The 22,590-nt window shown below is 40.6% G+C and overlaps 3 protein-coding genes across 4 annotated transcripts; 1 reads left to right on the top strand and 2 right to left on the bottom strand.

Moving 5' to 3' along the window:
- Positions 1-203: 203 nt before the first annotated feature.
- On the bottom strand, positions 204-11,694 carry trpv4 (transient receptor potential cation channel, subfamily V, member 4). The gene is made up of 17 exons (XM_074670543.1): positions 11,517-11,694; positions 10,261-10,343; positions 9,515-9,957; positions 8,719-8,894; positions 7,098-7,250; positions 6,290-6,430; positions 4,525-4,823; positions 4,251-4,430; positions 3,959-4,117; positions 3,305-3,397; positions 3,129-3,202; positions 2,637-2,802; positions 2,476-2,542; positions 1,709-2,013; positions 1,111-1,238; positions 897-1,018; positions 204-774 (listed from the first exon to the last, which is right to left on the bottom strand). Exons 2-17 carry the CDS (start codon positions 10,267-10,269, stop codon positions 674-676), a joined length of 2,616 nt encoding a protein of 871 aa, XP_074526644.1. The 5' UTR covers positions 10,270-10,343; positions 11,517-11,694; the 3' UTR covers positions 204-673.
- A 931-nt stretch (positions 11,695-12,625) lies between these two features.
- Positions 12,626-19,087, bottom strand: gltpa (glycolipid transfer protein a). Of its 2 annotated transcripts, none has more exons than XM_074670785.1 (6): positions 19,012-19,087; positions 17,066-17,195; positions 14,720-14,778; positions 14,478-14,611; positions 14,225-14,375; positions 12,626-14,147 (listed from the first exon to the last, which is right to left on the bottom strand). In XM_074670785.1, exons 2-6 carry the CDS (start codon positions 17,166-17,168, stop codon positions 13,965-13,967), a joined length of 630 nt encoding a protein of 209 aa, XP_074526886.1. In that variant the 5' UTR covers positions 17,169-17,195; positions 19,012-19,087; the 3' UTR covers positions 12,626-13,964. The 2 variants fall into 2 exon arrangements, with proteins under 2 accessions (XP_074526886.1, XP_074526885.1); XM_074670784.1 differs by lacking the exon at positions 19,012-19,087 and adding an exon at positions 17,375-17,607.
- Positions 18,512-22,508, top strand: tchp (trichoplein, keratin filament binding). The gene is made up of 13 exons (XM_074670783.1): positions 18,512-18,657; positions 18,994-19,188; positions 19,334-19,544; positions 19,648-19,704; positions 20,023-20,091; positions 20,446-20,619; positions 20,697-20,809; positions 20,885-20,951; positions 21,053-21,225; positions 21,311-21,392; positions 21,477-21,662; positions 21,818-21,961; positions 22,059-22,508. Exons 2-13 carry the CDS (start codon positions 18,998-19,000, stop codon positions 22,089-22,091), a joined length of 1,500 nt encoding a protein of 499 aa, XP_074526884.1. The 5' UTR covers positions 18,512-18,657; positions 18,994-18,997; the 3' UTR covers positions 22,092-22,508.
- The last annotated feature ends 82 nt before the right edge of the window (positions 22,509-22,590 follow it).

Genomic DNA, 22,590 nt, shown 5'->3' on the forward strand with positions numbered 1-22,590 from the left:
AATTCCCTATAAAGGAGCACCGTAAACATCTAGCGAGCAAATTAAAAGCTTATTTTATTCTACAGCTCTATGAATATTTATCACTTTTTCTTAATGGAATATCTCGCAGTGCTTATAAATCTTTAGAAGGCATTTCTACAAAAGCTTTTGTTTACAGTGCTAATGCAGTAATACAGTAATTTGATTTTATTCTAAAAAAAAAAAAAAAAAAAAAAAAAAAGTTAACTAATGATTCTGTTTTCTGTAACTCTTTAATGAGACTGGATATGCTGAAATGTTTCACCCTTTTAAATCCCTGAGTGCTTAGCCACTGATGCCCTTGATGCAGAGGTATCATACAGATTTATAATACATCTTCTACTCTTGTGTGAAAAATACAAGTTAACATACGCAAAATAATGCTGAATTGGTCCTTCACTTACTTCTTGGAGTCACAATTTTTACTTAGTTTTTTCAATAGTAGTTGCTCTTTTATACTCATTACATGTCCAGTGTGTCCATGTGCGTAGTCCTCTAATACTGACCATTAACTGCAAAATATATTATACTTTCTTTGCACAAAAGGCACATGAGATCTGTGCAAATGAGTCCACTTATTGGCCCAAACGTCCCCTGCAGAGTGATCCCACTGATGCTAACTGCTCTTTGCTGTCTCCTCATAAGAAGGACAGCTTCAGTGCCTGGGCGTCAGTGGCTCCATCTCTACCACTAGATCACGACTCCGCGGACCCTTACTTAACTCCAGTGCCCGGGGTACCACTGTGGACCAGCGGTCTGGAGAGAGATAAAAAGAGAATGGATTTTGAAGTCTCTTTGAACATGAAAGAGTGCCCTTCATATGAATATACACTTATTTGTTTATGAAATCATTCATGAGGGCAGAGCGAAAATCTCACCTCTCCTCAGGGCCCTGACGCTCTGCTGCAGGCCGTTTGCTTGGCACGTCTCATTCTTGCCTGGATCCTCGTTGATGATCGCCAGGTTCTGATTCCAGTGGCACCAGTTCACTTCATCTACCCTGATACAACAACATACCTTTAGGGCTGGCAGTTTTTCTTTGAAGTGGCACAGTACTGCTGACTGACAGTGATAATGATACATGCAAAATACCTGAAGCACCAGCGTCGGTCAGGTGTGCCATCCCAGTTCTTCCCCACAGTCACCATCTCTCCTGCTCGAAAAGACTTTCGAAGGCAGACTGGAAAAGATCGCTCTATGTCCAAGATGGTGGTTGCCCACTGTGAATTAACATTACATCAACACGCCTGAAAAGTGGTAATACAATTTCAAATAGAACATATGTTTTTCTGTTTGTGTTTTTGAGCTTCCTTTCTCCATGATGACTTCAATTTAAACACGACTGAATCACTGATATTTGGTGAAAGATAAAGACAACAACTGTTGTGGCTTAAAATCCTTTGAAAAAATTTCCATTAAAACAAGCACATACTGTATGTGCTTTAAAGTTGAAGGCTTCTTTGTGATTTTATGTAGTTGGTTAAGTTACTATAGCGGTATTAGACCTGCTAGCTTTGGAACATTAGCATCATCCTTGTAAACAAGTTGCATGCTTGAGTTAATAAGTTTCAAGTCTGCTATTTTCCAACTGTAAGCATCCCCAAAAACTTTAGTTGTCTGTATTTCTGACAACAACCCTTTGCTCCCTATACCAAAATTACAATAAGCTTAACAATAAGCCTCAGCTCACCTGAAGCTTCCAGATTTTCTTGCTCTGCTTGGAAACCTGTCCCACTGTCTCCCCCATCAAAGCGATCAACATGTTGAGCAGCAGCACAAAGGTGAGGATGATGTAGGTCACCAACAGGATGAGGAAGACTGCGGGATACTGTGCACTGTCGATACTGACAAGCTCTCCCATCCCGATTGTCAACTTAAACAGGTCCAAGAGGAAATTACTGAATGTGTCTGGGTCTCTGCATTTGGGGTAGGTGGGGCACTCTCCACCACAGTCTGTGCCGGCTGGAGGACACACTGTCAGCAGGGACACCAGGGCTGTGACAGGACACAGAGACGGTAAGGTTATCATCTAGAGTCAGATGAGAAAATCTTTCAAAACTAAACTACAGAAGGGTTTGAGGGTAATTCATGCTCCTGTTAATGGAGCCAGCTCATGTCAGGGTGCAGTTAGCCTAGCAATCCCTTATTGCTGTGTTAGCCCACTGTTTATAGCCAGATGGTTTGTTTTGCTTAGCATTAAGGCTTTTTTTTTTTTTTTTTTTTTTTTTTTAGCAGTTAGACATTGAACTCAGCTTAGTTACTTACTTTGAAATCAAGAGAGCACTGTTGTATGCTATTTAAGCTAACTATCTCCTATCCGTTATGTTGGTTCCTCTTCCTGTTACTTCACAAACCAGTTAGTGTTATGGATATGTCCCCTGTGAACAAGTGTCAGAGTGTTGAACTTTTGCCTGATATGATACTGACATCCATCAGTAAGCTAGGCTGGTCACCCACCTGATGCATATCCAATCATGAAGAGCACGTACACCAGCAGAAATCTGAAAAGGTCTTTGAACAGAATCTGAGGATCAAAAAGAGAAAAGATGTGTGAAGCAAAACAGGACATTGACGTCCAAAGTGAATCCTTTTTTTCTTATTTTTATTTCTCATCTGACCTTCTGGATCATAATGCTGTAGGTGCCAGTGAGCTTCAGGCCCCTGGTGAAGTAAAGTGTGTTCATCCAGCCCAACACAAGCGCAAACACCATCACAGACACATAAGCCTTAATTCCAGATAGGTAGAGAACAGCAGTGACAACAACCAGCACGGAGTAGATGAAGCTACAGATGAGAAAAAAAAAGGTTTTAGGGGGAAAGAATGTATGACATGAAAACATGACTGCTGGCATTTTTAACAGAGCGTACACATCACAGCGAGGTTGCTAATGATTTACATCGACAGAGTTCATAGAGGTGCTTGGTATACTCTGCTCTGTGTTTGTGTCGTGTGTTTAATTAAAGATGTAAACTATAAAAAAGTACCAGGGAGGAGGTTGAGGAATTAATTAGATGACTCAATTAAGAAGATGCAAAGTTTGCCTCCAGTGAAAGTCAGCAGGAGCTACAGCAGAGGTGAGAAGGAGGGGAGCAAGGAAGTGAAGACTTACTACAGCAGTTGAAAAGATCCATCAATGAATAAAGACTTCACCCTGGGGCATTTCTTCAAGAAGAGGTCCTTAATCTGCAAAGAACAGGAACAACATTTTTTGAATAATCATTACTCTAAGAATAAATATGATGAGCTTAAAGTTTAACTTTAAGGCATCAGAGTGTGTGGACTCACATTGGTGAGGAAGAAGAAAATTCCTGATGCTAAGGTTATGATCTCCCCAGCCATTCTTAGGTAGTCAGATGATGTTGTGTAGCTGTACGGAGGCTGAAAAGAAACATGATGAGAGTTATTGTAACACTTTTTTCATTAGGATTCAATTTTCTAAAAGTGTTGTCAGTTAATTATCACACTTAATAAAACCTTCCACCTGTTGCTTCAAAACATAGCCAAGCAGATGTTTGACCACATATTATCATTTTAAACCCAAACCAGTCATTTCTTCTTTCAGTGTGAGGAAAACCAGATCAACAAGGGCTGAGCCAGACCAGCTGCTTTCAACCCAGTTCACTGGTCTTTGTGCAAAGCATACCTGACCAGCTGCTCACTGTTCATTTTTGGTAATGATACAAAATTCATAATGTTTGCATCTTATCATTTTGAAGTTACATTTTATGCAAACTGTTTAAAGCTGATTTACAGCATGGGCTTAAACATAGTCAGAGTGCTTAAGAAACAACATTAATACACTACTATTGTAAGCAACACATTATGATTTTGTGTTAATTGATATTGAATGAAAAAAGTGTTTCCCATGCTGAGTCATTTATCAGTTCCTTCATCATTTGACCACATTGACAATGTGTCCTCTTTTTTTAATTCACTCACTGTTCCCTGCGTTGGGTGGTTATAAGCCACAAAGGTGAAAATAATCATGGTGATGAGGTAGGAAACCACGCTGATGTAAAAGGTGACGGCAGCAAACTTCTGCCATTTGGCCCTCAGCAGCTCGTTGATGGGCTCCACAGCCAACATCTCATGGCGGTTCTGACAAAAGGAACAGACGTTTAACATTCACATGTAGTGAAAATGAAATCCTTGTAAACAATCGAAAAGAGATCATTTTTCACGTCTGTTTTATATTTAAAATGAAAAACTTAAAACAACTGTTTTATCTCACCTCAACGCGACTGTTGTAGACGAGGATTTCCAGCACCGATGGCTCCTCTCCACACGTATCCAGAGATGACAGATCATAAAGAGACGAGTACACTGGCCCGTATGCCCAGTCCTTGAATTTACGTGACAGATGACGAGCTTCCTCATCTTTGATCTCACGCCTGATAATGTGCTGGAAAACCTGAAGAAACATGGAGAAACTGAGCTGCTGACCTTTGACCTGGACTAATAAATGTTCTGGCCCTTTCTTTCCACTGTTGTTTCATTATCCGTACCCCTATCTTGCCCAGTTTGGCAGCCATCATGAGAGGTGACATGCCATCGTTGTTGAGCACAGTCTCCAGGCTGCAGTCTGGGTACAGCTTGGCACTCTTGATGAGCAGCAGGTCGTACATCTTTGTGAGGAAGCGTGTGTTGTCCTTGGTGTTGTCCGCGATGTGCACTAGGGCGTGTAGCACCGTGTTTCCACGTGAATCCTGGCGTCGCAGGTCGGCCTTCTTGTGTGGGTTTTCAGTCAGGTAGCGCACAATGTCAGGCTGGTTGGTGCATGCAGCCAGGGAGAGAGGCAGCTCACCTGTGCAGACAGAGAAAGAGCTCACTTCATTCTGAATTCACAAGAGATTAAAGGAAGTGTTTTTCAGATTAAAATTAAGCAAATCAACAGGAGGGGTAATTAAGAACTGTAGCTGGCATCTGTATGTTTTTGCAAAGCATACTAAACATGGATCAAAGATTTGACTTAAATCCTAGCTATGAAAACAGCACAATTAGCAGTTGTTTGAGGGAGGGGCGCAATGGGGCCAGAGTGCCAAAAGCAGCTGCTGAAAATGAGCCGTTGCCATGGGTGACAGATTACTTTGTCACCTCACATAGAAACGCTCCTCTTCATGGATTTGCACGGGTGCATGCAGAGTGTTAGCGTGAGTCTAAATCCCATTAGCCGTCAGCCCTGCCAGGTTCCTGTTCACCTCGCTGCAAAGCTCCGCAGCAAATTACTCACACTGTGCCCGGACACGCTGGGATTTGGGAATGACAAGCGTGCTAAGTGCAAATAGAAATCATCTCCTGTGTGATGAGTGAGGAATATAACACATGAATGTAATCAAATGAGCTATTCTGAAAATGAGTTAGGGTTAAAAATAAAAAAAGAATCCATAATAAGCCATGTCTGCCTTCTTGAAGTTGTTTTGAAGAATGAAACTAAAATAAATTATATTTACTTCAGTATCATCACAAGGTTGAAATGATGCACAGCTATGAATAACACCCATTTCTTCTGTGTGTCACTTTTTGTCATGTACTGAGACATCTTGACTGGCACCAGCAGAGGGCAGTGTTGAGTAAAGTTTACACGCCCTGGTTTGTTTATACACAGGTCAGTGAGGTCCTGTCCGGAGGAGGGTCTGCAGAGGATGTTTACTTTCTTCACTGCAGAACACAGACACCTTAAATTGGACACGCCTTGTGAACATATGACATAATGCCTGACTTTTCATGTGTTTTTGGAGCGCTGCTAATGACGATTCCTCGTACGATGCTTCAAAAACATTTGGGTGTAAGTTGGACTTCACCTCTGGAATGGAGCAGTATCCAGTCTGTGTTTGCCATCCAAGACTTACCACGTTAAAAAGGAGAGAGGACGGATTTAATGCGACCTCATCTCCCAGTAGCTGCCACTGTGTCCCTGCCAGGACTCTGTACAAGGCCATAACTATTTTATGTTGGCAGCTTCTGCAGAGCGCGTCACAGAAGTTCGGTTTTACCTAGCTGATGTAAAAGACAGAACAACCACTTCTGAGCAGCATGCTGACTCCAACACGGTGTGGAAACCAAAAGAGTGAAGTCATAGAAACCACAGACACAAGGCATTATTATCAGCATATGAGGCAGAAAATACAACAGCTACAGCTCAGACTCTCCAGGCCACTGTCAGCCTCTGACTTGACGGTTCAAGTGTAAGGTTTCCAAACACAGATCGCAGAAAAACAATAAGCTCTTTTGTTTTGTGGGGTACATTTATATGCTTACAAAGGTCATTACCAAAGTAGAAGTAGCCCCCCTCGTCCCTGGGCTGGAAAAAGCGTCCTCTTGCCTGGGCATGAACATCAGCTCCCTGCTCCACCAGCAGCTCCACGTATTGCTTAGAACGTCGCTCTATAGCAATGTGAAGCGCAGTTTGGCCTGTCACAAAACACACACACACACACACACACACACACACACACACACACACACACACACACACACACACACACACACACACACACACACACACACACACACACCAAAAAGAAAAACCTGAGTTATTCTTAACCCATTATTTTTTTGTGACAACATTGAGGAGCATATTAAGTAGTGTATAAAGAGTGTGAATTCCTGCCATTTGATTTTTTTTTCTAAGTTTTATTGTCGCATAAAAACTGCAAAATAACCCAATCCTTTCTTTAACAAACTTGCTGTGTGTGAAAACTGCAGAGATTCGGTAAGGGGCAGAATAGGAAGTCATGGAAAAACGCTGGTTGTTAGTTCCACATTGTGTAATCCTAAAAAGGGCTCCTCCTCCGTTTGTCACAACACATTGAGGGAGAAAACACAAGAGACCTGGATCCTCTCATTTACAGAGCTGTTAATACCCCTGCATTCAAACTGTGAATACAGCCCTTCACCCTAAACTTGGGCCTCATCCACCAGCCGAGGGGGCTACAGTCACTCTAAACAAAACTTTGTCTCCCCGTTGATACTCAGCAGAGAATGAAGGATTTAAAGTACATGTGTGTGAAATAACACTTTAAGCTGTATTCATTTTTTTTTCACTAACATGTGCTTTCATTATTTGGTTTTAACATACCTCTGTAGTAGACATCCCTAAAAGGAGTGTTTATAAACTCTCTCAGGTTCCCCGTCTTCTCTGCTATTTCCACCAGCAGAGGGATGGTGTCATTCTGTCCTCCATAAAGGTTCAGCAGGGCTTTTGGTAAACAGGTTTTACCCGTGGATGGCTCTAGGAGAAATAATAATTATCACAAATTAGGATTATGGAAAAAGACAAAGTGTTTATTAGAGTTTTGAAATACATGGTCCTACTTTGTTGCTGAGTTAATTTGAACAAGATGTCCTTCAGCGACACCAAAATGTTACGTTGTTTGAGCTCCACATGGCAACAAGCCCAACCAGTTGATGAATATCCCAGCAAAGTTAGCCATTTAGTATTCAAGCTTAATGTATTTAAATGTTTTATTTAACTAACTTTTTATCAGTGCATTCATCCAAAATGTTATTGTTTAGTGAAAAAAGAAAGTTTTTTTCTTTTAGCTTTTTATACTTAACTTTTAGTCTGCTGTTTGAACTGTTGTTGCTCTGTTAGCTTCACACATGAATACTTTATTCACTTTAAAGCCAACAATTTGAGGCAATTAGCCATAACTTTTCTGATTATTCAAACTTCTCTACTTGATTCAACATTACACACTCTCTTCTGAAAGTGGGTTTTTCGATTTTTGAGTTGACTTGTCAGGAACTTTCTTTATATTATTTTATTTTATCTTTTTTGGGGTTCCTAAACACATTTTTTGTTGTTTTTTAAACTATGTAAACTTATCTATAGTCCTTCATGAAATCTTTCCAGAAAAAAAAAAAACTTTATAACTGCTAAGTTCCTTGAATTCAGAATAAAATGTGACTTCCTTTTGTGTCCCTCAGCACGTGTTCTGAGTAGATATGTCCATTTTTTCTTTGGGAGGCTAGCTGAGCATTTATGGCTCATAAGATCAAATTGGAAAAAAGGGTCAAGCTACCTCTTTGCTATTTTTAGTCATCCAGTTTTAAAGGCAGCTGAAAAGCCCAGTTTAACTCTCTGAATGAGTTGACAGTTTGCTGTGATTTCTCTCTGCTCCTTGTTATAAACCTGAAACACAATCTACTTAGACACATACAGGAAGCTTCCTCAGGCCTGCCTCTGGCAGGACAAAGACTCTGACATTACTCCACATTTCCCCTATCACATCCTCTGAGCTGAAAACAGAAAGGGAGAGGCAGGAGGATACAAAAGGCCAAAGGTGAAAGAGTCACAAGATAAGGCTGTATTAAAGCTTGAAGGCTAGGGCTGAGTAAAGATTCAAATGGAGGATTTTGACAGGATCTTTATAAAAGTGTAAAAATATTTGTCATATCATCATTATAATGGCTCATTGGGGTTTCAGTTAGCTCATGGCTAGAGAAGTTGCCCATATACTGAGGCTGTAATCCACACATTCCTGCTTTTTACTTATTCACATTTATATCTACCTCACTGTCTCCTCCCTTTGTCTGCTCCCTGCCTCTTTCAAACTATTACCTCTAATAGAGGCAAAAAAGTGAACTCATATCAATGTTTTTTTCTCAGCAAAATGACTGTATCTTCCCTTTTAGTTTGACTCTTAGTGGTTGGTTTAGAAAATCTGATCAGCTGAAGCTTTACATCTGAATCTTACCTCTGAAGTCCTCATCAGTTAACCTCTTTTCTTGGCTCTGCAGGTACTCCAACAGACCCTCGAGAGCCTCAGGGTCTCCACGTGACACACAGTCAAAGAGCAAAGAGCGGTTGAAAATTTTCATCACTTTTGGGGGGTCAGGGCTCTGAGCATCATCACACGATGTTTCAGTTTTACTGGAAAGATACAAAGAAATGTCATGTTCCTTTTCACAAATTTAATAATGGGTGCAATCTGAAAACATCTCAACCTGTCTTTCCATTTAATCATTTTACTTTTCATTGACGAAAACTAAAGGTATGTTTGATGTTCAAACCATCTTTTGAGCGATCAGCCACACCCTTGGGTGCTGAAGTAAAAAAAGAGATCTGTATGAATGGGTCAGGTAGAGCAGCCAGGAACTACAAGCAGCATAAATATTACCTCAACTGCTACAGACTGACCAACAACATGTCCTCTGTTAGACCAGTGAATGAGGCACTGCTTGGTTCACGGTGTGCTTGTACACGCTGTGTGTGTGTGTGTGTGTGTGTGTGTGTGTGTGTGTGTGTGTGTGTGTGTGTGTGTGTGTGTGTGTGTGTGTGTGTGTGTGTGTGTGTGTACTTGCTCATGGGGCACACCTCTGTCTACAGTGGCAGTTGTGGGAGGTTTTTTTTGTTTGTTTTTTTTATGACATTTTTCCAAACCAGCCCTAATGTCCAGTCTGGGTTTACCCCCGTACAGAGCGGACTGTAAATCTGTGAACTGAAAAGAAGCGCTGAGTTATTAGCTGTAGAGATTGTGGGGCCCTTCTCACCCTCTTGGTAACTTCTTCCTCCGTCTCTTCTGGTTGCTGGTGTTCCTGTAGGTGCCATAATCAAAGAGCGAGTCCATGGGTGCTTTCTTAGGGCCTGGAACCACATTAGACTCATATATGGTTGATTCAAGTAGGTCCATAGGATTAGAAATGCCTTTCTTGAAAGCACCCTGGAACTTCATGCGCAGATTCTGCCTGCTGTCTGCAGGCTGGTTGGGCTGGACCAGCTCCTGGGCCGAACTCTGACTTGCGTCTTGAATCGATGGAGAGCCATCCTCACTCTCAAACAGGTCTGAGATCTCACACAGGGGTAACGCTGCGTCGTTCTCAGGCTGAGCGGGCCCACCATCATCCAAAGAGAGAGCAGCTCCGGCAGGAGCAGAGCCGAGGGTGTCAGCCTTGGACAAGGCGAGGTGGCACCTTCTGAGTATAGCAGAGCGGCCCTAGAGAAACAACAGTTTCATGTGACCTGAAGTCAGGAACAGTGGAGTGTTGTCATCATTTCTAAAGTTTTAGGAAATTCCCAGATATATTTTGTTCCCAAAAAATATTTGAAAAAGAAGGGTCAATCTTTAAAACCCATTTTGTCCTATCTTTAAACTTCTAGCTGTCTTTCTTGCTACCTTTGAGAGCACACAGCAGCATATCTTCCTTATGGCTACAATTACCAACAGCACTGTGGGATATCTCACTTAAAGTTTGCAAGACATTTTAGAGTAAACATTTGGCATCGGAGCCCTCTGTACCTCATTCATCCCTTTTATCACAAAAATGTGCCAAATTCCACTTCAGGGGGGAACTGGAAATGATGCTGAAGCGTGAGGGCTTCCTGAAGAAACACAAAGCAGAGTGATGTTAGGCATGAATAATGGAATCAGAAGTACAAAATACTTACAGAAACTAAACTTACAGGAACTGTACGTTATTAAAAGAGCTCTGTTGTTTGGGTGGGGCGGTATGAAAAACACAGGAAAAGACTAATGCCAACACAAACAACACGTTTATGAAGTTGCCTCTTGGTCAAAAAAGTATGTTTCCATCATGCAGGATCACACCACATATCTGCTCCAACAGCGTCAGCTTTGAAACAGACATTGATTCTTCCTCATACAGGAACACACACTTTGCTTCACACAGCTGCAGAGTGTTAACATCTCCAACACAACAACCTCCCTTCCTTACACACTTCCCTGAGTTTGTTCATGACATTGACAACCTATGTAAGCCAGACTGTTCTGCAAAGGAGCAACAAAAACACAGGAGCTGGGGTCCCTCTGAGGGGGAGGCATGAGTCACATCTCTGTCTGACACACAGGATTATCATGCCTTTACACTTCGGTGAGCACTGGATAGTAAAAAGGAAGAGGAGCAAAGGGAGGCAACTCTTGATAAACTATTCTAATAGACAAAGAGTGAGTGATTATGTTGGAAGGTGGAGGTGTGTAGGAATAGGGAGGACCCACTGAGGATTAAACCTGCCGGTGATATATGAGAAATCAACACCTCAAGATCACTGTCCACTTATTGGGACAGGAAGTGGAAACCCACCGGGGAAAGTTTCTTATTGATAGTGACTCTTATGTTTCCCCAGAGATGAAGGACTTCCTGATCTGTCACAGTTTAGAGTGAGACACTATCCAGTCACAGAGGATGGAGCCTCTAACCCGAGCTAAATGAGTGCTGGGAAGAAAAAATGTCCCTAATTATAAATTGATGTTAAGCTTTAAAAGTTTACACAATGAATCTCAAAATCAAATATCACAGAAAAATGAATTTACTGCAAACAAATGAAAAAGAACTTAAAAAGTGAAAAGCCAAAAATATCTCAATTTCTAGAGATTCTTTAAAGGAATGTCTAAAGTGAAAAAGTACACTAAAGGATAAAACTTTCCCTAAACTTCACAATCGTTTTTCAACTGAAATAGGCTTTAATGTAGGCTATATATTACCGTTAAATACTTAGGTCTAGAAGGTATAACCGAAAATCAGAGTTGTTACTCACCTCAAACCAAAGATCTCATTTTCTTTTCCCCCAGAAACAAACTTTTTCACGACTTTTTTTCCATACTTTGCAAACCTTCTTTCCTCAGTTTTTCTCCAGCGCTGATCTCTACTTTCCTCTCACCTTTACTGACAGAAAACACAAACGGCTTCTACTATATGACAGCGTGCCTTTCATTCATGCGTCTGAGCGCCGGTAAAACACGAAGAACAACGGAGGCTTTCACTGATTTTGGGTGGGACGAAGTAGCCGATCACTAACTCCAGTTTAACAAGCGAGGTGATGTAATACCAGCGGTGTCCGCTAGATGCTGCTACCTCCAAAACAGCGCAAGGTTTGTTTTCTTCTTTTCAGTGACGAGACCTCTAAGCGCACTTTTCAAACGTTAAATGCAGGTTATTGAAGGCTACGACTGTGTCGTTTAAGCAGAATGGTTCCCTCAAAAGTTTAAATGCATAAAAAATACAGGCCTTGTTGAAAAAAAAAAAAAAGGTAACTGGCCTTGATTGATGACACGTCACGCGCATATCGTTGCTGTGGCTTATTGATATTAGGATACAGATATTATTTAAGCAATGTGAAACACACGAATAATAGTGTACAGAATTAACTTATCATATAAAATCAAGTGGCACCTCATGTATATTACATTGAAAGTTAAAAATGACAAGTAATTTTCAATAACTTTACTTGAGTTGTAAAAGGATCCCTCTCTGCGCTTCCAGTTGTAACAGATAGAATAGAATAGAATAGAATAGAAAATACTTTATTTATCCCCGAGGGGAAATTCAGGAGTCACCGCAGCATTTAAGAAAACAAAAGTAAGAAAGAGTATAGAAAGTGCAAAAAGGTCCATAAGAAATAATGATATAAATATATAAGATATGGCTTTTTAATATCATTTTTATTATTCCATGGGTGCTGAGAGGGCAGCAGATGCCAAACTGCTGAACGTAGCCAATAATATATATATTATCTGCCACTAGCTGTAAATATGTAGCAAAAAATTATACACTCCAATGAAAGCCACTGTGTGAAACTGCAAGGAGAAAAAAAAAACTAAAGAACAAACTCTGTTCCATATATTTTTTATTGCAAATTTTGGTTTGTATACGTTATACAGGATTTACTCTTCTTCAAAATATTCACACTACAACATAAACCTCAAAAGACATCAGATGGTATTCCAAGAATATAAGTCAAATCAGTATAGGAAGGCCACTAAGCCCAACAAGGTTGATAGACATTTGTCAATGCTATTAAATTCGTATCTTATTAATATAATCATATAAGGCAATAAGTCAGGATGTAACACTTAACACCGGGCAGAAAATGAAAATTCAAGCAATTACACACTCCGCTGAAATCTGAATGTTGAGAGGACAGAAGAACATTTTCTTTCAAGACCAGTAAACCGCTGCATATATGTTAATAAAAAAGCAGCTGACCACACCTCCAGATATAAACAGCAGTTTTTCTTGAAAGCCTACGTTGTTCACTCAAAGACATGTATAAAAATATAAAGAGCTAAAGGAAAAAAATCTGTCATGGACAAATACTCTATGCCTACAGCATTTCTAATCCTTGATTTTTCTCACAGCATCAGGTTCATATTTACTTGTACTTTGTAAAGATTTCAAAAACCACCTCAGCAAATTGTAGGTATAAGTTCTGTCTTGTTTAGTGCATCATAAATATTTCAAGCTTGTGGAATAAAAGCTTAAAAAGTCTTAAAGTAAAATAAATAGTCAAACATGCCAGAATAACAGGAAATCTGACAAGAAAATTATTCTACTTCACCCACATCACATTTAAAATGTTGTTTTGCCATTTTGTGCAATCTAAAATAAACGTAGCTCGTATTACAGCTGAGATTTAAAACCGTGTTTACATCGAGGCAGCCCATACCTCAGAAAAAAATTGTCTTCATTTTAGTATCTATTGCATTAATGCTCCGTGCAGGGAAAAAGAGTTCAAAGGTTGAGTGTATGATTTAAATTTGGTTACATTATGATGATGGGATGTGATGCTGTAATTGGAAATGTTGACATCAGTCACATTATTATTTCTTTAGATCTGTTCTGGCTTAAAATGCATGAGCAAGCCATTTGACTCCTGGATTAATCACTCATTAGTACTTGAGCTGAATGCACACAAGTATCTGACAAACTTTGCTAAAAAAATCTGGTTCCTTGAGAAGAAATACACAATTTGATTCTGCAGCTTTTTTTGCCCCAAAGTCATACAGCACTGTGAAAGTTAGGATAGGCACGCAGAAGAATCAAAGTGCACACAGATTTGGTGCGAAGCAGCAGAGTAATATGAATACGCTCCCACACTGAGCTGTTTAGTGACCTGCAGGGCCTGCAGCTGAACCAGGGTGTAGACCACAGAATGTGAAATGTTGTAAACTTAGTGGTTAAGAGGAGGTTAGAAAATGCCCTGAGGTCACACTGTGTAGTCGAGCTCAGCATTCATCTTATTGTACATTTCATAAATAGCATCCACGGTGGCAGAAAAGTTGACAAGGAATTTTCTGATTTTTTCCAGGCTCTCCTCTTCTTTAACTTCCCGACCCTTTGAGAGGGCCTTCAGGAAATCAGACTTATATGGAGCTGCAAAAAGAGCTGCCTGAAAGAGGAAATGAATGCACAACATTTATATGGTATGTGAATACCTGCTCTCAGATAGAAAGACTCTTAACTCACCTTGAAGAGCTGTTGCACCAACCAGCCATGATACCTTTTCAGGGCGATTTCATAAGCTTTGGTGGCATTGACTCGAATGAGGTTTGGGTTGCTTTCATCCTTTTCACCATCTGCCAGGCTCTGGAGGAATACTTGAATAAACCGTAGGCCTCTGATTGACGGTGAAAAAAATAGTGATGTCTGGTTCAATTTTTTAGTTAAAAGAAAAAACAGCCACACATTTTATAAAACCTGAAAAATGTATTTCTTATACCTCTTCAGCCACATGAGTGCCAATGTTGCTCCAACTTTAGGCCATTCTGCTCCATGCATCTCCTTCTCAGCCTCCAAAATCTGCTGGAGTGTCTTGAACCGTGCAGGGTTAGTGTCATAAACCGCCTTGATTTTCTGTTGTTAAAAAAAGAATCTCATTGTTTTAAAAAGCTGCAGGGTACTGTAGGCACAAACTGACACATTTTAACTTAAAACACATAAAAGAATAATAACAATACTTACAATGATGTTTCCTGATATGTCAGCCTTTACAGGGGCAAAAATGGTAGAGCCCAGGCAGTCTGAGGAGAATTATTTACATGTGACCAACACTTTCGGATGGTATAACCTTCACACAACACACGACAGTGAAAAAAAATCTTAATGTTCATTCATTCATTCATTCATTCATTCATTTTCTGAACCGCTTATCCTGTTCAGGGTCATGGGTTGCTGGAGCCTATCCCAGCTGTCATTGGGAGAGAGGCGGGGTACACCCTGGACTGGTCGCCAGTCAATCAACTCTTGATGTTATATGAGAAAATTAAATTCATTTAAAGCTTCTTGTGCTGAAAAATAACCTCTAATAACGTGGAAGCACAGATGTATTTAGATGACTTTTCACTCAATGCTGTGATTTATCATCTTTGGCTAGCTAACTTTACTTTCGATACGCAATCCCTTGTTAAAATTAAATCTAGATGCTTAATTTTCATCTTGATAATCCTTGATATTCAACCTTTGTTTTTGTTGAGCCATTGTTGAAGTTATTATTGAACCAATTTAAAATAAAAACACAATATATCCAAGTTCAGGCAACAGAAAGAAGGCACTGCATTAAATGACACGAGATTAACAAGATATTTGCACATATTTCAATATGTGCATCTATTGTACTGATAAAATGATGTATGATATGGATTTTGTTGAGTGTTAAGCAAGGCAGATAAGAAATATATTGCTTAATGCAATCAGATATTGGGTGAATAATTTTTTACTTTGATTTTGAGCTACTAACTAAACAGATTTATTTTCTGCTTTGTCTTTATCAAAATTTCAACCACTTTTCCATCAATAATAGGCAAAGTGAGAAGTGTTGGCATTGAAATATCAGAGGAGACCACCATCACTACAACTTACTGAAGAGCGCTGGAGTGAATACTAGACATGTACTCAGATGGTTATGAGACAATTTCAATCTGCTTTTACTACAGTTCTTCAAGGTTGATCAGTCCCCGCTGTACTAGGTCTATCGCTTCTGCTGTCAATAGACACGTCCTGTTTGTAGCATTATATAGATGCCTTTAATTAGGCTTCCAGAGGGCCTGAGTATTCAGTGACAGGAGAGTAAACAATGAGACATCTAGAGTCCAGACCTCACAGGGCAGTCAACTGACCCACTGACACCACAGAAAGCTATCAGCTCCTGAGCTGTCAGTGGAAACAGCTCACGAAAGTCTGCCCTGCTGTGCTGATGTGATGCATTACAACAACACTGATGCTGGCATATCTTGTTTTGGAAACATCGTCATCATGTGTTTCTCTCTATCAAAAACATCAAGAGCCAAAAACTGCACACTTTGAGCTAGAATGAGTCAGCATAATTTATGGGGGGCTCTTCAAAGATACACAGGTGTTAATTATTCTGAATTACTACACATCTTCTTAGGTTAAAGTTGGAAAAAGAAATGCTGGAAATTTACCGATTTGTGAGTTGTCCTGCTCCAACAGGTAGAAAAGGGCTGTGGGGGTACTGTCCAGACAGCCCTTAAAAAGAGGTCTAATTAGGCACTAATTTAAAACACCTGTATGAATGTCCTATGAGACCATACAGGGCTTTGATAGCGTGTTGGAAAGTTGGCTGACTAACTTCTAGGTCAGGTGAAACAATGGTGAAGAGGAAGAAAGAGTTTAATATCAACAGCAGACTTGGTGCCTCTCAAGGGTTTCACATGGCAGATTCAATAGAAGGCCTTTGGCATATTAATACAGAATGAAGCAGCACAAAGATGCCCTGATGCACCATGGTACTGGTGAATGGGCAAGGGGAACTCAACACCGTACTAGTCCATTTTCACAACTTAAAATCCAGGCCAGTAGATTAAATTATGCATGATAAGGGATTGTGGTAAACTTGATGGAGAGAAACATGATCCCAAAAAGATTATCATTTGGAAAGTGCAAGATTATATCTTTGGGCTTGGGTCAAGTGTTGTGACAGATTTCTGTCGCAGGAAGTCCTGTGTTTATTAATCAAAGGTGAACAAATCCCACATAAGAGGGGTATTACAGTGGAAGCAGTGTCCATGACAATGGACCTTTGGCAGATATAATCATTCATTTCTGCGCAGTTTTGTCCGTTTTACATAATATGTTGGACCATTTCAAAGTTAATATAATAGTGTCTGTGCCTTCAATCTGGCTACTACTGCTTAGTACATTCCTGACAACTCAGTTGTAAACGCGTTCAATTTCTTTGCAGCTCCGAGATCTGAGAGTAACTTTTTCACATTTATTTCCACATCACTTCTTCTCCGGGAGTGTAAGAGGTACCTACACAGAGTGTCACACTGTGGAAAGTTCACTCACCAAAGAAGGGTGGAAGGTATGACACAGCCTCCAAAAACGGTCTGGTTTCCACCTGTCTGTCAGCTGGCAGCTGTCTGAACTGGTGCTCCATTAGCAAGGCCATCTCTGCGCTCCGGACAAACTCCTACCTCTGAAACGATAGAGGCAGCCTGTCAGCCCTCCGCCGAAGATTTACCCTGACACCCTGAGAGGACACACACACACACACACACACACACACACACACACACACACACACACACACACACACACACACACACACACACACACACACACACACACACACACACACGAACTAAAGTCACTTACACTGAACCCATGTTTGGTGGAGCATCACAGGAAGGCTCGCACAATCCATTCGTTGCTGATATTTTCTGGTCTTCGCATCATGTTGGCTAAAAACCCGATAAACTGCGTTAAAACAAAAAGTCCAGCTCTAACACAAGAAGCCGGCAGCTGATGTGTACTAATCAGCTGACACTGGTCCTCCTCTGCTTGATCACACATGCTACATTACTGCCAACTAATGGAGTTCAGTGGAATATTCACATTGATACCCTGCTCACTACGAATGCTTATTCCCATTCCACTTCATTAATTTTGTTCATTGTAGATGTTACATTTACCATTACAGCTTGCAATTCAAAGGTCTGGAATATTTGTGTCACATATTTTGGTAGTGATGTTGCGGTTTTTATTGTTTTTACAAAAAATAGAACTAAGAGAGAAATCAGCGTATACACAGCTGTGGCCACAGCTCAAAGGCAAGATATGATTCTGGGCTAACCTACATAGCCTATTTGACTTTACAACAAGGTGCAATTTAATCGAAGTGTTTTAAGAGAAGTGTTAAGGAAACTTGCTATCACTACTTTCACTAATACGATCACAATTTTATTTTCTATTTTATTTTTTACGACTTCATACATGGTTTTTCTCTGTGATCTACTCACAGTTGTATTAACAGTTGTAACTGGCCATTGTGGCCTTTTATAACTAAATATTCTCTCTCTCTCTCTCTCTCTCTCTCTCTCTCTCTCTCTCTCTCTCTCTCTCTCTCTCTCTCTCTCTCTCTCTCTGTGCACGCATACACGCGTGCTTCGGTCTTGTTTTTATTTTTTCAATGTAATAGTATTGATATCTACTGTAATGGTCCGTGTTAATAAGTGTTGCACTTTCTTATTAATAATTTCTTGATCATTTTTCTTTTAGAGGTTTCTCTCCTTTTAAACAAAATTGACAAATACATTTATTAAGACTTTCTTATGCGAATGAGAATCAGAAACACATTTTTATTTCTAGGGAAATTTTTGGTGAGAGAGACAAAATATTAAACAGTTTCCCCAACTTTGAATAATTAAGTTTAATAAAGTCAACAGTAAATTCGTCGAATACTGCTATTGCAAATTCGCGGTCGTCGCGTTAGTTCGTCGGTTATGACCCTTACCGCGCCCCGTAGCGTGGGAGTAACTAGGAAGTGTTCTTTGTAACTAAGGAGGGCTGTGGAACGGAAAGACGAAGATTTTTCTGTGTTGATGTGGAAGACTTAATGGATATTAACAGAGAATAGCCCACTCTACCTGCAATAGATAGTAAGAAAGTTTTTCTTTCTAGCGCTAGCAGTTCGTAATTACTTAAGTAAGTGTGGCAGATTGAAAGAGTGACGTGAACAATAGCGTTGTATGTATTTGGACTTTTCATGCTTCCTTTTAATTTCTTTCCTTGTAATTGGACGTTAAAAGTCCAAAACACATTTAAAATTGGCATTAGGATAAACGATTCTTTCGATATTTTGTGTGAATGACTGGACCGGATGCTCGCCTTACAACTACTTGTCTTTTGTTGGCTATCGTCATTTTAACATGGAAGGTGATGAAATATCAGGTTGAGGTAATGAGTACATATGCTGCCCATTACTTCTCCTTCAGGTCAATGGCTCTACCTACCCTCTCAGCTCATGTGCCCAGTCGGTCCCGGGTGCTAGCGGGACAGCTGGCCCGGCAGCGGGAACAGGAGGCTCGGTGGCGGCAGCAGTGGGAGCTGCACGCTCAGTACTTCAGAGAGCAGAATGTCCGCAGCCAAAAACAGGCTGTGTGGAGCTCCCGACAGTCCTACCAACAGAGGTAACTTATCAGACATAACTTCCATGACTTCTTCACACAATAATTCACCAACAATTTTAAATATATTGGAAACGATAAGAATTGTAGTGTTGACATTCTCTGTCAGAAAAATATTTTTCTTTCTACAACCTCTCTTTTTTTCCAGTATGTCAGCATATCACAATCAGAGACTGCAGGAGGAAAAGAGGGCCATCCTGGAGCAGCGCAGGAATCGGCTCAGGGCCATGCTTAAAGAAGAGCAGGACCAGCTGGAGGCTGAGCTCAGACAAGTGGTTCCTGACAGGACAACACTAGCGAGACAGTTTGTGCAAAAAGCAGAAGCGCTCCAAACCGCGAGAGAGGAAAGAAAAAAAAAGGTTGACTTATAGAATTAATATGCCATTTTCAGCACTGTGTCATGGTTTCTTTGCTTTACTCTTAGTTTATAACTTGAATTCTTCTTATCTTTTACAACCCCAGCTTGCACAAGAGCTCCTTCGGGAACACTGGAAGAAAAACAACCCAGAGCTGAGAGAGGTGTCTGATTTTTAACTATTCATGGGAAAGTCTTGATATGTTGCCAAACCTCTTATCACCAAGTCTGACTGTCGATGAAGTGATGAATGTTCTCAGGATTCTTGTGGCAATGTTGTGCTTCTTCAGAAGAGACGATAGACACTTTTTTGTCAAGTCATCCACTTGATCTTGAAACTAATAGGGCTTGTGATGTGGATATTCCGTGGCTTTCGGTTACCCTGAGAGATTGAAATGTTCTGGCATCTCTTTAGCCGAGGCTCAAGTTCATCAGTATCTGTCTAGTCATTGTCTGTACCTGCTCCTTTAATCTGCTCACAGGTCGAGTCGGCGTTACATAAAGATCATGTTGTCAGCCAATGGCAGGGGCAGATATCTGAGAGGAAAGAGGTAAGAAACTCAGCTATCAAAGCAAACAGTTGACTTTTAGTTGAAGGGTTTTTACCGCCTAGAAAGCATCAGTGTTTTCATCTTTAAATCACTTTTCACACCTGTTATGCATTAGTATGCCGTTTAATTTGAAATGAAGAGATACTGCCTCACACTCGAAAGTACCACCTTGATCAAGACAGCAGTGACACACATAACCCACAGATTTTTTCCTGATCTGGTCCCTTGACTACTTATTTATGTAACAATGTACTTTTAAAATAAAATTTTACTCATCAGTATGAAGTCTGGAATCTATTCTCATCAACCATTCCAACATGTTTCAACCCTCAACCTATATCTCTGAATAAACAGCGAGAAACGGCAGAGCAAGAAGAGAAGCGACGCTATGAAAATGAATACGAGAGGGCTCGAAAAGATGCTCTGGAGAGGATGAAGTTAAGTGAAGAAAACAGGAAAAAAGAGGAGCAGAAGAGAGCGGAAGACCTTCAAAAACAGATGGAGGAGCTGAAGCTGAGGGAAGAGGAGGTAATTAGTATTTGGTCTGAGCAGTTCTGCTCTTAATAATGATATGGCAGATGAGTTTGATTTTTTTTTTCTCTCAGGCTACACGCCTTAAGAAAGAACAAGAGGCTCTGCAGGCCAAGAAGTGGGAGCTGGAGAGGATAGAGGAGGAGAGGATGAAGGTGGAGGAGAGGCGGAAAAAGTCTGAGATGGGGTAAGGGAAACTCTTGTGGCCGAGAAGCTATCATAAACAAGGTGGCACTGCATTCACTGGATTGTGTTTCATCAGGCATTTCTTGATCCGTCAATACCGTGCTCAGCTGAAGCGGAGAGCTCAGCAAGTGCAAGAGGAACTGGTTTGTAAACATAATCCTATTTAGATAGCTTTTATTTTTATCAACATATAAATCAGTTGGCCTGCTTTAATGCCTCACTTACATTCCTCTGTGTCCACCAGGAGAGGGACAGGCAGATCCTGGCTGCTCTGCTGGAAGGAGAGGAAGAGGACCAAAAAATGAAGGCAGCAAGAAGGGAAAGGGCTGTTGCAGATGCTGCCTGGATGAAACGTGTAATTGAAGAGCAGCTTCAACTGGAGCAGAAGAGGGAGGCTGAGTTTGACATCCTCCAGAGGTGAGCAAACATACTCATTTAGCTCTGTCTCTGTTGGAAAAGGCCTCTGCTCAAATACAAACCAACGTATCTCAAACCATTTCAGAGAAGAAGCCCAACGGGTGTGGGATAAAAGAGAAGCACAGTGGGAGAAGGAGAGGAAAGCCAGAGAACGGCTCATGCGAGAGGTGAATTGCTGTCAAAGCAAGCTGAGCTTTTTAAGAGTGTAATTCAAAAGACTTTACAGTAACAGCTCTTTTTTTCTTGGAAAGGTGCTGGTAGAGAGACAGCAACAGCTGCAGCTGAAGGTGCAGAAGAACCGCGAGGCTCAGGAGGAGTCACTAAGGCGACGGGAGGATCTGATTCAGGAGCTGGAACAGGAGAGAGAGATCAGACAACTGGAGATGGAACAAGAAGAGGGGCGCAGGACTGAGCGCAGGAAAGAGATAAATGCTCAGGTTAGCGCATGTCAAATTGATTTTTTTCATTGTGCTTAATCAATAACAAATACCTTCAAGAAACCTCTTCTTGGTCCCTAACAATGATGCCATAACTGGAGGTCACTCTTGAGTCATTGAAGCCTTAAAGCTGTAGTTGTTTGTGCTTACTATAGGTGGAGCAGAAGCACCAAGAGCAGTTGGCGGAGAAACGCAGGATAGAGCAGGAAGAGGAGGAGGAAAGGGAGGCTCTCCGAATCCAGGAGGAGGAGCTGAGAGAAGAGATTCAGAGGATGGCTAATAGAGGGTACCAGGAGAAGGTAAGAAGTGGAAGTCAAGTCTGCAGGAAGCTGATTATCATTTATGACTTCTGCAATGCATCAAAAAGCTCTTTCATGATAATTATTTTTCTTATAGATTCGTAGCAGACCCCGATCAGCTTGGACATGATCAACTTGGAGAAACACAATCAAAACGAAGTGGCTAGATGTATTTTTTTACATGTATTTCATAATCTTTAAAGGACAGATTCACTTTTACCAAATGAAAAAAAAGAATTTCTTTGAAAGATATACCACCCTACTGTCAAAGTAGTACTCCTCTCTTCAGGTTGTCGAATTTTTAGTACATTTGGTGTGTCTTGTCCCTCATTTCTCACTGGATTTGTATGAAGTGATGTTTTTAAGGCAAGTATGGTTAAATGATTCTTTCTTCAAATGGTAGCACTGTTATAAACTGATTTCAAATTGTGAATGCAAAATTTCTAAGGACTGGATAATTAGTGTTAAGTAGGGGGCCCTCTGTTTTGCCATCTTTTTGTAAACCATTAAATACTAGTTCTTTACTGGTTTTTGCACTTTTGAGCTGTATATTTTCTATTTTGAATTTATAATATTTTCAATAAAACCAATAAAACAACTTCAGTGTTCTGTATTAATGAAAAATGTAA

Source organism: Halichoeres trimaculatus, unplaced genomic scaffold, assembly GCF_033239565.1.
Source record: "Halichoeres trimaculatus isolate MK-OKI-2021-1 unplaced genomic scaffold, fHalTri1.1 fHalTri1_scaffold_5, whole genome shotgun sequence".
In the NCBI taxonomy this organism is placed as follows: Eukaryota; Metazoa; Chordata; class Actinopteri; order Labriformes; family Labridae; genus Halichoeres; species Halichoeres trimaculatus.

Excerpts from the sequence above, each read along its gene's own strand:
- gltpa (XM_074670785.1), bottom strand. The coding sequence starts at position 17,168 with ATGGCCTTGCTAATGGAGCACCAGTTCAGACAGCTGCCAGCTGACAGA. Across the intron at positions 14,612-14,719 it reads ACATATCAGGAAACATCATT|AAAATCAAGGCGGTTTATGA; the intron begins GTAAGTATTGTT and ends TTTTAACAACAG. Across the intron at positions 14,376-14,477 it reads GCACTCATGTGGCTGAAGAG|AGGCCTACGGTTTATTCAAG; the intron begins GTATAAGAAATA and ends ACCGTCAATCAG.
- trpv4 (XM_074670543.1), bottom strand. Across the intron at positions 7,251-8,718 it reads AACTGATGAGGACTTCAGAG|AGCCATCCACGGGTAAAACC; the intron begins GTAAGATTCAGA and ends TATTTCTCCTAG. Across the intron at positions 775-896 it reads CGTCAGGGCCCTGAGGAGAG|ACCGCTGGTCCACAGTGGTA; the intron begins GTGAGATTTTCG and ends ATCTCTCTCCAG.
- tchp (XM_074670783.1), top strand. The coding sequence starts at position 18,998 with ATGGCTCTACCTACCCTCTCAGCTCATGTGCCCAGTCGGTCCCGGGTG. Across the intron at positions 20,620-20,696 it reads TGAAGCTGAGGGAAGAGGAG|GCTACACGCCTTAAGAAAGA; the intron begins GTAATTAGTATT and ends TTTTTCTCTCAG. Across the intron at positions 21,393-21,476 it reads GAGAACGGCTCATGCGAGAG|GTGCTGGTAGAGAGACAGCA; the intron begins GTGAATTGCTGT and ends TTTCTTGGAAAG.